The sequence below is a fragment of the Aspergillus puulaauensis genome, chromosome 5 (assembly GCF_016861865.1).
Source record: "Aspergillus puulaauensis MK2 DNA, chromosome 5, nearly complete sequence".
Taxonomy (NCBI): Eukaryota; Fungi; Ascomycota; class Eurotiomycetes; order Eurotiales; family Aspergillaceae; genus Aspergillus; species Aspergillus puulaauensis.
This window is the reverse complement of record NC_054861.1, coordinates 1,568,464-1,582,757: the sequence shown is the minus strand read 5'-3', so window position 1 is coordinate 1,582,757 and position 14,294 is coordinate 1,568,464. Positions and strand designations below refer to the sequence as shown.

The following is a 14,294-nucleotide window of genomic DNA, read 5'->3' as shown; positions in this document are numbered from 1 at the left end:
AACTTGCGCCTCGAAGATCGCTTTGGACGTACTCGAGGGGGATCGACTCGCACTGGCAGCCACGATACGTAAAGTGTGGTATGAAAAGAGTATGGAAAGCTAGGAGCGCAGACGCGGCAAGGGCGAGCAGTATACAGAACCCAGGTCAAGGACAGCGAGCTTGCGATTCAGAGATTGGAGACAGCGTTGATTCATTGTGTGCGACTTGAAGGCGGCGAGGCGGAAAAGAGTCGCCTGTGCTTCTTTGCCAGCAATGAGCTGGCAATTGACGACAATTGCTACCTGGCAATGGCAGCAAGGTTAGGAGGGCTATTATTGTCGGGATGAAAGACACGGTTCAGCGACAGCAGTTAGTTGGGTTGCGAGAAAGAATATCAGCCACAACTACAATCGGTGAAAAGTGGATATCGCGGTTGGTGCTCAAGGCGCAAAAGAAAAAATAATCACAGAGCAAGGGAAAAGGCGAGTGCTCCGAGGGAAACACTTGGCTAGTTTGAGGCAGATTGGGTGCAATCAATTATGCGGTGACGTTGAATTCATTCATTCCTGTTGTCAACTGTGAGTCCAGCATTGTAGACGTTTGCTAGTGATCGAGCACAATTAGAGCGTCATAGAAGTCCATCGTCACATTGCAATTAATCTGCAGTGGTAACCCCTCGGCCATGATGGAGATGGCGATGGCGATGGGACGGGACAGCGACGGACAACGCATCAACTCTCTAGCTCGATACGTGTCAGAGCCCAACTGCAGTTTGTGCGAGTCCTTGCAGAGCTAACATCCCACTCAGACGCCATTTGTGGATCACCGCTCTGTCCGGCTCAAGATTAACAACCCCATCAGGGAAATCTGGAGCCAAAATGCTCCTGCGTTATAACGTGTGGCTGACCGTCGTTCCTCCATACTTGGAGATGGAACTAACTTCTGTGCTTGCTGGGGCCTTTAGCGAGAGTTCTAAACTTCGGGACTGACAGTTGGCAGAGGCCCATTGCCAGCGTGGCACCGGGGATAAACAGCAAATCAGAATCTCGCGAGATCTACCTGACGAATGCCATGATTCCCGGGAGGCTGGTCGGCTCCCAAGTCCAACAAGACCTCACGTTATTTCCCGTCTCGAGGCAGCCTGCTTGACCGCCAATGCGGAGTACAGTTTTAGCCCAACTACAAAGCTCAAGAGGCTCAGCATCGCGAACAATCGATAATAATGTCTGTTAAGTGTTAATTTGTTCGTTGCGCCGGCCTTTTCAGGCTAATTTTAGCAACCCTGGCTGCCGCAGCCAATATGGCTCTTTTTTCCGATGCAATGACGAACTGACTCGAACACGAGTCCTCCAGGCCAAGGTCCGAACGTGCGATGTGCTGTTCATGACCCCAATTGACACGCGAAATTGCCACAGCAGCACGACTGTGCCCGAAATAGTAGTCCAGGTATAGTGATCGCTAACAGTAAGGTCAAGTTAAACGTGCCATCCACACTCTAACCATGGAACGCCGCGGGAACCATCGCTGGATGCCTTAGGCTCCCGGGTGCTTTCCATAACTTAGTTGCCCGTTGTAGCCAATCAAAACTAGAAGGAAACTGCTGTTCGTTGAGTCTGATACTTACCAAGGTACTTTTGAAGAAGAGCTAAAGAAAAGAGTTACGGATAGTTCTTCATCGAATATTGATATTGAAGGTCTTCACTAATAGATGCTTGGTTGGTAATGGATGGTTCTTGATAAAGTTCTAGTAAACAGGTAGAATATCATGGCCCCTCGCTCTTCCCTCAAAAAGTACCTATTACCACTTGCCTTACTACGGTGTATATGCCTGTTGTTATGTAGTTAAGTAATATTTTTGATAATACTACCTAATAAGCAACGAAGAAAATCTCATCACATAGCAGCTATGTGTATATATACAACACCACTCAGTGGCCTATAAAACGCGCAGCTATTCATATATTATTAAAACACACTAAGTATAGCCTCCACCCAACGTTAGAAAAGAAAAGCATATCCGTAATCGCTCGTAAAAAGAAGCCAAAGAGGCGGGGGAATAATGCAAAAGTAAGATAAGAAACGCAAATTTATGCCTCAATGTCATCAAGCTCGTCGCCGCCCAACAAACCAACAAATGCTCTATCCAAGAACGTCCACCAAACCCGGTTCTTGCGGTGCTTCTTATTCTTCTTATGCTTCTTATTGTTGTTCTTTTTCTTTTTCTTGCCATTGGTTGTCTCTGACTCAGAATCGTTTTCTGCGTCAGATGTGTCTGTCTCCGAATTCAGGTCGGTAGCTAGCGCTGTGTCCGCCTTACGGGGATTCTTGCTTGCAATGCGTTTGGCAAGCTGGAAGTAGCTGCGTACTGTGAGGTCTTCCATCTTGTACACCTCATCTTCTCTCGTGTCGTATTCGACCTTATACAAGTCCAAGCCATCGGTTGTGCTTTGGTTGTTTTCAGAGATATCTTGGGGCCCCTGTGCCTTCCTGCCATAGATTTCCGTGAGGTTGGCATAGTACTGAGCGTAGCTTAGCCATGATAGTGCCTGGTTCGAGTATGCAGGCCCGGGCGGGGTAGTTTCCGAGGGCTCATTGGGGACCTTGAAGTTCGGCTTCTTCTTGTTTTTCTTGTTCTTTTTGTGTTTCTTTTTCTTTCTTTGTTCGTCGATGTCATCTGGCGCACCATCCTCGGTTGCCTCTAACACAAAGGACTCGAATGAGTCGTTTTTATACGGTACGTCCGCCCATATTGTGGCGCCCTCCAAGCCCGTGGTGTTGTACTCGACCACCCTGAGGGTTGGGAAATAGTTGGGTACCACACTAGGAGACACCAGCGAGACACTATATCGTTCAGCAAATGGACCGCCTATCTTCTTCAGGAATCGTCGCTCCTTCTTTCCTAATATCTCACTCGGAGCATCAAGCGAGCCATCGGAAAAGTCAAAGGTTTTGCTAGCTGGTGGGGACGGCATATCAGCCCAATCTTCTCTCAGACTAGAAAGATAACTTCCGCGGGACTGCACTATGAGGCTGGGGTCGCTCGGTGTCTCTTCGCTCGCCGCTAGGATGTCCAGATCCCGGCTATCTTGCAGCATAAAGTGGTCGATGTTCATGTGGCCATAGACGCTGCCGACGACAACATCCCGGAATCGATTTACAAACAGTGCGTATTTCTGCCAGCAGCTCTCATCCCAACTTCTCTTGGTATCGGTTCTTGCAGGCGGCACATGTCCGATAAGTATAGCTTTCATCTTGCGGTCCCGCAGGATCTCAAGCTGCACACGTAGCCATTCCATATGTTCGTACCCCGGCTCCGATTTCGCCGCACAGCCATCGACTGCCGAGTTTGATTCGTAGAAGTACATCGTGTTCAAGCTAATCGCGGCAAGCTTGTTTGGGATCAACTCCGCCGAGAACCACCCGCCTTCCTCAAAACTGTGCCGTTGATGCTCGGGAATAAACTTGGACCAAATTTCGGTAAATCTCCTCGTCCACCGGTTCGGACCTTCCTTGAAAATGTTATGCGGCATGATATCATTGTTGCCAATGGTAGGGATGATCGGGATTGAAAGGCCGCGAACGGTGCCCGAGTCCTCGAAGAGGTCGATGAATCTGTTCGCCAGGAGCTCATTCAGTTCTATTATTTCGTCCGCAGTCCGAGGGATTTTCTCGTCGTTGTCATGCCGCGCCGAATCTCCTGTCCAGAGTACAAAGTCGATCTTGCCTTTGAGATTCTCATCAATCCATCGGAATGTTTCGTCGATGAGGGCTAGCGGTGAGTCGCATTCGGTTCCCTCTGAGCCCAAGGCGCCCGCTGATCCTTTACCCCAATGACATGTTCGCTCGTCCGTTGTTCCTGATTTGTAGTGGGTATCTAAATGGAGATCTGGGCGTGGTTAGCCGACGCTGCCTTGATGATGCGGAATTCGCGGACATACCTGTTATATGAAGAAATCGTCCGGAGAGCTGCCCCGACGGTTCTGTCTTGTCTACCTGGGCGTCAACGTTACCCAGAACCTGCTGTTCTATGATAGGTACGGCAGATGCGCAGGCAGCAAGACCCAGGCCGTAGAGGACCGGGAGAAGGCGCGGTGAAATCCTTGGCATCGCTTTGTCGATGGAGAAGCACCGTCTCCGCGGGCAAAAGAGGTAGAAGTCAAGAGCGATCGATCATCAGCATGCATAGGGTCGGCTCGGTAGCTTAGGCAGCCAGAACGTGGGACAAAGACACGCGCGGCAGAAAAAAAATAAGGGTGAGGACGGAGCTACGTCACTGGTAGCAGTCCCGATTAGGATAAGCGTCCGTCTCAAGTCTCGACTTTCGGCACCACCACACCAGGGAGTTTATTCCGTTATATACCTGACATCGAGTGTCGTTTTGACCCTCGTCTGATCAGACGAGGCAATACTGCTTCTGTCGTGACCGTTATTATTCTCCAGCTTGAAGACCTCCCAACGTCGCCAACAACCTGTCCCTTCCTTCGCTGGCACCACGTGCGCGGTTCTGTGGACTGGTTCGCCCGACTGAGGGTCTGCTGATTGCTCGTTGGTCAGAAAGAGGCTGGTCCGGAGGACCTTGTGCGAAGCCCATGTGCCACTCAACGGTCTTGGGTTTTTGAGACACGGCGAATTCGGGGCTTGGTTTCATGTCGTTATGGCTGATCTGCCTGATCCGACGCAAGGGTTAATTTGTGTCTTGAATAACAGCCCCTGGAGACCGCTGAGATCGCCTGTATCGCAAAGAGCCAACCAAATACAAGAAACAAGAGGACTCAATTTCAGGAGCCCCCATATCAACCGTCTTTAGAATACATGCCCCATTTGCCAGGGCGCCCTATTTTGTGGAAGATCGCCCTGTGGTCTGGTAAGCGGTGATTCGTGAATAGTTCTGGAGCGAGAGTAAGGTACTTTATTCGGTCCCGAATATCGTTCCTAGGATCCGAAATATATTCGCCAGCACGACATGTGCCCAGGGATTTCCCATTCATTACCTCATTGGCTTGGTGACAGGATGAAGTTTTTTTTTTACCCAGTGCTACCCTTGCCGGCAAGGAGAACACGAGCCCTACCTATCCTCACGGTTGCGTCAGGATGGCGATTCCGCCCGATCTATATCGTTCGTCAATGAGGTTCTTACCGTATTCTCCCCCGGCCGATTTACCGGAGATGCGTATCTCTATCTACCATGAACTATTGGATTCTTGTTGCGGTGTAGGTTATTGATAGTTTGAGATCACCCATCCCGATTTAAGCGTGTTTCTGGCCTCGTAGCAAAGGCTTCGAATTGTACACCGGCAATAGTTATAAAACCTCCTTAGGAGACGATACCTGAGAGTCCCGGGAGGACCGAACCTTCCCAGCTCTCAGCGGATCACTATTCAGTCCGCGAATGGGACGCTGAGGCCCGAAACAGGAACTTCAGCTCTGTCGTCGATGTTGAAACCCTATCAGATCTTGATAGTCTGCAACTATGGCGACGAAGCCAAGTACACATAGCTGGCCCGAATCGTCCCGCTCAACCATGTCTATAAAATGTCCATTTAGGTGAAATTTGGGATAGATGAGGCACCCATGTCATCTTGTCAAGTCCAGCTACGGACTTATCGATGACACAAGAGCTAGGTAATGTCATGCGTGGCCTTCAATAAGGAAGCCGGAGATAGACACTCGTCCTTCGCTGACAGGCTGGAGAAGAGCCGATATGGTAACCGACGGAGACAGTCTTTACTGCAACGGAAATAGAATAACCAAGGCGCCCCGAACAAATCCAGGCACAATATGATTGTGGACAAGAAGTACCGTGGAAGTCTCAGCTCTATCCAGCGGTATTTGCGGATCACATCATGACAGCCCCTCATCGTGCGGGGCTATTTATTCCCGAGCTTCCCCTCCTTGAATGCTCTTCAACTGTCAATCTATTGTCATTATCCCTTCAATCTCCAAGTACCAAGCTCATTCATCATGTCTGAATTCCCCAGTATCCAGCCCGCTTTCACAATTAAGGCACGTAGCTATTCAGCACTCTTCAAGGGCCCTACTAATAATCAATCCCATACAGATCGCGCTTGACCCTGCGCTTGCAGTCGGTTAGCAGCTGCAAGACCACTTGTATAACATAGGGACAGTGATTAACGCTTCAAAACAGGCAGCGCTTCTCGAGGAGCAACCTTACAGGTTATTGTGAGCATCTTCAACCAACTTCGAGGGCATCAAAGGTCAAATCTAATCACGCCATACAGCCCTTCTCTAGCGGCACTTTCAAGTCGGCCGAAGGCTTCTCCCCTTCCATCGATGCCGAAATCGTCGGCGTCGGTAATGACTACATTCACGCCGACCCAGATGGTTCGCGTCTGCGCCTGGACGCTCACGGGACTATCAAGTATGCCCCTTGCTAGGGATTAACGTGTAGCTGCGTGTGCTAATATTTCTTATCGTAGGACCCAGGATGGCGCTGTATGTTCAGATTGATGCATTATCAAGGATCTAAGCTAATCGCTGCGAACAGCTCATCTACGTTAACTACACTGGTGTCGTCACAGTGGGCGATGCCGAGTCTAACATTCTCACTGGTAAAACTACAGAAGGGGCGACGCCTTTCGGCAACTCTTGTGAGTATACTCAAGTACTATTCTTGGGAACACTGAAGCTGATAGTTGGAACCTCCTAGTCACCCACGTTACGTTCGAGGTAAGATCCCAAAAGGGTAGAACTAACTAGCATGCTAACTATACCCGGCAGACCGGACATGAACGCTACAAGGATCTCGAGAACCGTGTCTTCGTTGGGAAAGGCCGATTCGTCGCTGAGAAAGATAAGCCGCTTAGTGTTGAGTACAGAGTTGGCCAGGTTGTGCATGCGTAAAGGATGGAATGACCTTGCAGTATACCAAGAAGTAGTAATTGCCGTGAATGTATCAATTCTTATGAAACGAAGGTCTTCCTCGACAGCATCACTCTCGTAGTTCGAAACCATCCAATATACGAGCCCTTACTTTTTATTGCTAGGGTGATGAACATGGTATGAACCAGAAAGGCGTACGACTAAGTCATACCTAGCCCTAGTCCTTCACCCCGACATTAAACATCAATGGTAAAGTGGCACGTTGCCCTCCATCCGCATTTTCTTTTTTGGGTCGATTCCATCTAAGGTGTAAGCCAACCAAACGGCATCTCCTACCACCTCGTAGGTTCTAGTAACACCCTCCTTAGCGGTGTGAGCACAGAGCGCCCCTAATCAAAATGATCATGGCAGTCCTCAAGCTTCACACCGCTTCCCTCCAGCGTGTACTTTCCGCGGTACACAGTGCGACATCATCCGAATCGAGGGGGTCGAGGGAGTCAACTACCGCAGTGTTGTCTGTTGGTGATAGACCGTGAATAGTAGCGCAGCATAACCCCCGTCCTAAGTGACAATAGGGCGTGGTATATATTCCTTGATAGCCGGTCATATCGCAAGCGATCTGAGTAGTGAGGCGATGTGGTGCCCCGTAATATTAAGATGTTGGTGGATATTGTCAGGCCATCGAAGCCCTAAGTCTTCGGCCGCAGCGCATAAAACCGAACCGGCAAAAGCTTGAAATTCTTCGGGAACCCCGTTTGAATCTCCGATGTGATGACCCTCATTCCCGCGTCTTCAAAAAGGGACCGGAACTTGGCGTCTGTCCGCGTCACACTGCTGTCCTCATCGTCATACATATCATGCCCTTGCGAGTCAGTCGACATATTCTCCTTCAGCACAATAACCCCAGTTTCCGTCAATGCAGCACAGCATCGCTTGATAATTTCCACCAATTGGTGATCATTCAAATGTCCGATGCAGAACTGGATCCATATCAAATCATACTTCTTGTCCGGATTCCAATCCTGAAGGCCAATCGTGTAAACATCCCCAACCACATTAGAGCTTTTGAGAGGACTCTCGTTTATAACCTGCGTGAATTTCGCCACAGGCTCAACAGCATCAACCACATCGCAGACCTGGCTAAGAAAGCCCTCTGTTACTCGTCCAACTCCAGCCCCACAGTCGGCGGCTTGGTTGAGCTTTCCTTCGGTCGGGCATCCGGGTATCAGCCGCCGGACTTTCCCTAGGAAGGTCTTTGATCCTCTGAGGTCGATGCGAGAGTACCAGGGATATGCACCTAGCATTCCGAGCATGCCGCCTGCTGTTGCGGGGATGCTATTCCAGTAGTCGATTGAGGCCGAGGGGTTAATGTTCATGTCGACTCGGTCTCCATCCTTGTTTGGCTGTTCGGACGACATGGTTAGAGGTTCGTTCAGAGGTACAATGTTTCAAAGTAAAAACATGAATTATCAACATCAAAGTATGGATTTTGGAAAATGTTTTCTGTGTTGAAGTGAGGTCACTCTGCTAACCAGTTACGGTAATGGATGCCCTTAGTCCAAATTAGGAAATGTACTATTAGTCATCAGGTGACTGCGAAAGGAAAGCCCTAATTAGAGGCTACCTTATGGCCATGAGCTCTACAACATCTACTGTGGACAGTACATATTCTCGATTAAGAACAAGAGACTATTTTTTATTGGATTAGTATATGTAAAATCGACTAACTTCTCGGCTTCAGCATCATGGCCTTGCTGTTCTTGAAGAATGTTAGACTTTGAGACATACAACGTGTTTGGATGTTCTTCACCGAGTACTTATTTACAAGCCTCCATGGCCTTATTAGGAGCTCTTATGCCCCACCCGGTCAATTCTGCTTCATATAAGTATGTGCCAGATTTGATTCAATTGTCAATGTTTCCGGGTTCTCTGGCCCCAGGATCCCTCGATTGGGGACTTTGACTTCAAGACATTTAGCCCGCTTCAACTCTCCCGGTTCTCTGTGTAGTAGCTAGGTTCAACATACTATTCAAGCTTATATGATGTTCGTCCCCTAGCCTTTGTTTCCAAGTGTATAGAGCTGATACCTGAAGGATTACTGCACACTAGCTAACCACTCTCATCTCCGGCCCATTAATTAGTACAACGACATCCTCCTGCTTTGCAGACAAGAGCTAATCCACAACAAGGTCCTGGAACTGACACAAATAGCACAGGCAAACCTCGCCGAAACACGAACCATGGCCTCGCTGGCAGACGGAGCTCGTCAAGAATCTCGCACGATGCGTATAGCAACCGTCGTTGCTGCTGGCTATCCACCTGCAAATTTAGTTGAAGACAAAGGGTCAAGGACATTATATACTTCGACTTCATCGGGAGGTATGGATTGTGGCAGTGACGATTGTCCTTCTTACGATGTTTACCATGGCCGTGTCTATTTGGTGGGAGCGAAGGGAAGAAATACGGAAATCAGGGAGAACGAGTGGCGCAGGAAGCCCTATTTCGTGGGCTTTGGCAAATAGGAAGTTTGTTTAAGTTGGTCAAGTCGTTCGAGAATGCATGGCCCTACTGAGAGAACAGCATAATCCTGCAGGTTGTGTTCGTGAAGCGACTAATCATTGATACCTAGTATGAACAGTTGGAGTTTTCGGGGTCATAAAGTATCTGGATGAATCTAGTAGAATTCCCAAGATAAAATATATAGATCGTTCAAATTATCGTACTCCCATTTGAAAGCCTCCAAGGGCAAACAAAAACATGCATGGGACTAGTAAATAGATAATAGACCCTCTTCTCGCTCATGAAACGTAGACTACACTTAGACAACACGCTTGACCTGTTAAGCCCGGCGTCAGCATTCAGCATGTCACAATCAAAACGAACGTTACAGGAACTCACCTCAAAGAATCTCTTCAACCACCAAACCTGGAAAACACCCTCGCCAATAAGCACCGCAAGCTGGAAGATACTCCACCACTTAACTCGGGCATTCGTGCTCTCGGCCGTGTTCCGGTGTACCCTCTCGCGCACAACAATATACGACTGCTCGTCCTTAACCTGGGCCAGGGCTTCCAAAAGTCGGCGGACTAATAACAAATGAAAACTTCACGTCAGCCAGGTGTCCTTGTGTACCCGTATGTTCGGTCCGGTGTTTTCTCCTACCTTCCGTCTCCAGGGGATCCTGCGCCATTTCCGATTCCGGGACGTAGACAATTCCGTGCACGTTGAACGAAACTTCCTTCGAGTTCGAGGCCCAGCCCTCGTTGCTGAAGCAGTAGTGGTGTTTGCCGTCCGAGTGCGCGGTGAACGAGTAGTCTTCGGTCGAGACGGCTTGTCTGAAGTATTGACGGTTGTTCTGGGGGTCCTCGACCTACAATACCGCAAAAAACACAACAAATTAGTTATTTCTGTAAACCGAATCGAGCTCGGAGGTGTGTAAATATGAGTCGAGAGAAATTGATATTTTGAGCCATCTTGTTTGGCGACCTCGACCAATTTCACCTGCGAGGGGCTACATACCCAGAAATCAATCTCGAGGTTCCCGCTCCCTCCAAATTCCCGGTCACCGACCTGGAACGAAACAGTCATCTTATCATCCTTGTGCAGTGTCTCGTGGAAGCATTCTCGTGAGTGGGCGCGGAGCTGGATGTTGTGTGCGGCGGCGGCAGTGATCCAGCTCAGTCCGAGGAGAAGGGAGGCTGCGGAAAAGCGCATGGCGGGCGTATTTTATTTTGCTCTTTTGAGGCGCTAGAATATATGCAAACGAGAGATTAAAGACGGGAGGATTAGAAAGCCGCGGCGTCGAGGGTGTATGGATTTGTGGTGGTGATTGAGTGACGCGCAAGGTGGTCTCTCAGGTTAACTCTGGGAATTCGAGGCGCTCGGACCACTTCAGCCAATTGCTGCTCGTGACAAGCGGCCAATTCATATGGATGGGGTTCTATTGCTCTATTTTGATATTCACTGGAGAAATTAAGTTGGGATGCACTGCTAATTTATGTAAATGTATAGATTTCTTTTTTTTTTTGAATCAATTTAACTTGTTGGTTTTAATGGTTCCTGGCAAATGATGCCTCGCGTCTGATCTACAAAATCCGAATTCTATAACGAAGTACCCAATCCATTGGAACCATCATAATATCCATTGCACTCTGGCCTGCCCATGCAGGAGCCGCCTGGTAGGTATCAGGCATCCTAAGCAGCGACGAGTCATTGTTAGTTAGACATACGGTGAAGTTGCCGCCCACTCAATTGTCGGAAACAACGATGGCCTGTGCCTTCCCATCGGTCGACAACTTATTTCCATGAGATTTGGCTTAACCCCTGGCCCAGAGAAGCATCTTTAAACCTCTGTTTTACAGCTGCACTCGTCATACCCAACAAACGATGCCGGTTCTCATATCAAATGGCAGGCCATTTCGTGTGTCCTTCATGTCGCTCCTGACCGGCAGTGTCCGCGAAGGAAGACCGAGTCTTCGATATGACACTCGGAGTGTTAGTGCCGATTTCTATCAGGTACTATTTTGCCTTGTTCCCAGAGCAGGTGCGCTAGCTACAGTGCACTTCATTTACCTATCGGTTTAGGATATTCCGAGAGCAAGAGCAAGATCGAGGCGTGGACAAGCAAATTCGCGAACCCGTAGGTCACCCGAAGCCATGTTAAAGCTACTGTATCCATCCTGACACTCGAAAGACACCATTCAATGGTCCATTGAAGACGACAGAGTTCTTCGAGAACTGAAGATATCCAAGGTATCATGGAAGCGAATCTCAATGGTAATGGACGAGAGACCAATCGCGGAACTCAAGAAGCGCTGGATCGATATCCAAGACGATAAGCACAAAGCCCGCGAAGTCCGCAAAGTGTACGGTTTGGATGAGGTGGACGGTGACTGGTACTTTGATGAGGAATACGACAAAGAGCGCCATGTGTCATTCAGCTCATCAACTGATGAAGATGAAGACGAAGACGAAGATGTGAGTCAATACACGAAGCTCCGATATCTGCTTCATGGCTGAAGACCCATTGACTTTGACAGATGGAGGAGGACGACAGCCTCTCTAGGCGGCCCAAGACGAAGAGGATTTACTATATCGACAACGAATTCACCCTTGATGAGGTGCTCCTCCTCCATCAAATCGCCGCGGATTGGAAAAAGGACCGCTGGAAGACCATAAGTAGTCGATTTAACGAGAAGACTGGCCGAGACATCACTCCGGGTCAAGCAAAGTCGGTTATCGATGACTAGGGGCAGAGAATAGGGATATCGAACGCATGCCGTTCTGTCGCCGTTCTGTCGCCGTTCTGTAGGGCTCAGAATAAGATAGTTTATTGGAATGGAACACTGTCGGTTTGCCTCGATCATCCAGTGTATACGGAGTACGTAGAAGTTAGTTGTGCTTTGTCCGTTTTAATTCTCCTGCAAGGAGTTGCGAGTCTGTGCTGTGCCACGGACACTGATGGTCTGGCCCCTTAATTCCGAAAATAAGGAGGAATTGCGGGCTATTAAGGAATAAGGAGAGCTGCAAGAACTTATTGTAGACGAAGATTGTCAAGTCCAGACCGTCTACACAGATGAGCGAGACCCAAGAATAGAGCAGGGCGAGAGGATCGGAGGGCAAATTTAACGAGTTCAAGTAAGGTGGAAGTAGTGGAGATCCAGGCCTCCGCTGCGAGACCCTTGAGTGGTGGTGCCCGAGTAATATCCGCCTCATCGGGCATAGTCTGTTTCAAGAGTTCACAGGGACCGAGCAGCGTTCAACCGTCCATCTCCCTTATCCAACTTCGATTGTCTGTCTGGACGTTTATCTCCTGGGCATTCCTCTCTTTTTTCGAATTCTGTCATTCCTTTCTTTTATTTCCTTTAAACTACGCTCCTTATTTGCGTCCGTCGCTCAGCCGAACAGATCGCTGAGCACTCACTTCTTCGCCGGCAATAAACAGCGCGAGTCAATCCGATTTCTCTCCTGTCCAGCCAGATCGAGCTCCAACTGGACTCTCTCGTTATTTTTACATATCGCAAACGAGCCGCCATTTTTTTTGACGTGATACCTCCAAAATGCGTGTCGCCGGTCTGATTACTCTTCTGGCAGCAGCCATGCCCGCTGTCGCTACACGGGGAACCTTTGGTCTTGCTCTCGGAAACGAAAATCCCGACGCAAGCTGCAAGTCCACTGAGGACTACAAGAAGGACTTCGATGCGCTGAAGGATTTGACAACATTGGTCCGTACCTACTCGGCAAGCAACTGCAACACAGCAAAGAACATCGTTCCAGCTGCCAAGGCCAAGAACTTCAAGGTCGTGCTCGGTGTCTGGTACTGTTTCCCTGATACTTGCATCCTCAATTAGTGTTCTGTTTTCGGATCATGCGATAAGAGCTAACATCTATACCCCGCATTCCAGGCCCGACACCGAGGAGTCTTTCAACCAGGACTTTGATGCTCTGAAGAAGTCAGTTAAAGGCAACGAGGACGTCATTCACGCGATCACTGTTGGCTCCGAAGCCCTCTACCGTGGGGACATGAAAGCCCAGGATCTCCTGAAGCGTATCAACCAGGTTAAGAAGGAATTCGATGGCATCCAAGTCGGCATGGTGGACAGCTGGAACAAGTATGCCGATGGTACTGCGGATCCCATTATCCAGGGCGGCGTTACCTACTTGTAAGCAATTCGATTGACGGTCTGATCTATCGCCCTATTCGCATTCGCTAATTCCAATCAGCCTGGCCAACGGGTTTGCCTACTGGCAGGATCAGGATATCTCCAACGCCACTGCCACCTACTTCGATGACATGGCCCAGGCCAAGGCCCGCATCGAACAGGTTGCTGGTGACAATGCTAATAAAATCCGATTTGGTAACGGCGAGTCTGGCTGGCCTACCGGTATGCCCCCCCCCCTTCGATCTTATCCAGTCTTGCTTCTAGGCTAGATCTAGTACTAATAATACTGTAGATGGCGGATCCGACTACGGTAAGGCTAAGGCCAGCACCGAAAACGCTAAGAAGTACTACAAGAATGCTGTCTGCCCTTTGCTCAACTGGGGCATTGACGTTTTTTACTTCGAGGCCTTTGACGAAACCTGGAAGCCCGACAGCACTGGCGACAACGGCAAGCCTATGGACGAGACTCACTGGGGTCTCTTTACTGACAAGCGCACGGCCAAGTTCGACACTTCGTGCCCCAACTAGAGTTGTATTCCAAGTTGAGAAGAATCGGGGTAGACGTCCGATACCTTGACTTTCTATAGTTTGATTCGGTGTAACATATTATATCGCGATAAATACGGAGATTTGGTTTGATTTTTTCTGCATAAACATGAAGAAATGATAACATCATTCATGGTATTAACTTGTAGTTTCTGATTAGTGGAAGCGTGCGTCGTGCCTCCGACCGGTATTATTCAATGTATGGTAACGGCTCGGCGGGAACCGTGGTTCATAGCGCATTTTTACCCCTGAGTGGGAGACACGAA

The 14,294-nt window shown here is 49.0% G+C and overlaps 6 protein-coding genes across 6 annotated transcripts; 3 read left to right on the top strand and 3 right to left on the bottom strand.

Moving 5' to 3' along the window:
• Nucleotides 1-2,067: 2,067 nt before the first annotated feature.
• On the bottom strand, nt 2,068-4,087 carry PPN1 (endopolyphosphatase; the record flags this gene model as incomplete). The annotated part of the gene is made up of 2 exons (XM_041705615.1): nt 2,068-3,866; nt 3,919-4,087. The coding sequence occupies 2 exons, from the start codon at nt 4,085-4,087 to the stop codon at nt 2,068-2,070; spliced, it is 1,968 nt and encodes a 655-aa protein (XP_041558083.1).
• Nucleotides 4,088-5,941: 1,854 nt separating this feature from the next.
• Nucleotides 5,942-6,841, top strand: APUU_50599A (DUF3237 domain-containing protein; the record flags this gene model as incomplete). Its single annotated transcript, XM_041705614.1, has 8 exons — nt 5,942-5,983; nt 6,039-6,066; nt 6,126-6,160; nt 6,220-6,359; nt 6,418-6,433; nt 6,486-6,588; nt 6,648-6,667; nt 6,719-6,841. 8 exons carry the CDS (start codon nt 5,942-5,944, stop codon nt 6,839-6,841), a joined length of 507 nt encoding a protein of 168 aa, XP_041558082.1.
• Nucleotides 6,842-7,509: 668 nt separating this feature from the next.
• TAE1 (N-terminal protein methyltransferase) lies at nt 7,510-8,238 on the bottom strand (the record flags this gene model as incomplete). The annotated part of the gene is made up of 1 exon (XM_041705613.1): nt 7,510-8,238. One exon carries the CDS (start codon nt 8,236-8,238, stop codon nt 7,510-7,512), a length of 729 nt encoding a protein of 242 aa, XP_041558081.1.
• Nucleotides 8,239-9,638: 1,400 nt separating this feature from the next.
• Nucleotides 9,639-10,534, bottom strand: EMP24 (emp24/gp25L/p24 family protein; the record flags this gene model as incomplete). Its single annotated transcript, XM_041705612.1, has 4 exons — nt 9,639-9,656; nt 9,719-9,906; nt 9,983-10,190; nt 10,340-10,534. 4 exons carry the CDS (start codon nt 10,532-10,534, stop codon nt 9,639-9,641), a joined length of 609 nt encoding a protein of 202 aa, XP_041558080.1.
• A 1,059-nt stretch (nt 10,535-11,593) lies between these two features.
• On the top strand, nt 11,594-12,069 carry APUU_50596A (uncharacterized protein; the record flags this gene model as incomplete). The annotated part of the gene is made up of 2 exons (XM_041705611.1): nt 11,594-11,797; nt 11,860-12,069. The coding sequence occupies 2 exons, from the start codon at nt 11,594-11,596 to the stop codon at nt 12,067-12,069; spliced, it is 414 nt and encodes a 137-aa protein (XP_041558079.1).
• An 810-nt stretch (nt 12,070-12,879) lies between these two features.
• On the top strand, nt 12,880-14,010 carry bgt1 (1,3-beta-glucanosyltransferase Bgt1; the record flags this gene model as incomplete). Its single annotated transcript, XM_041705610.1, has 4 exons — nt 12,880-13,136; nt 13,225-13,482; nt 13,544-13,704; nt 13,775-14,010. The coding sequence occupies 4 exons, from the start codon at nt 12,880-12,882 to the stop codon at nt 14,008-14,010; spliced, it is 912 nt and encodes a 303-aa protein (XP_041558078.1).
• Between the last annotated feature and the right edge of the window lie 284 nt (nt 14,011-14,294).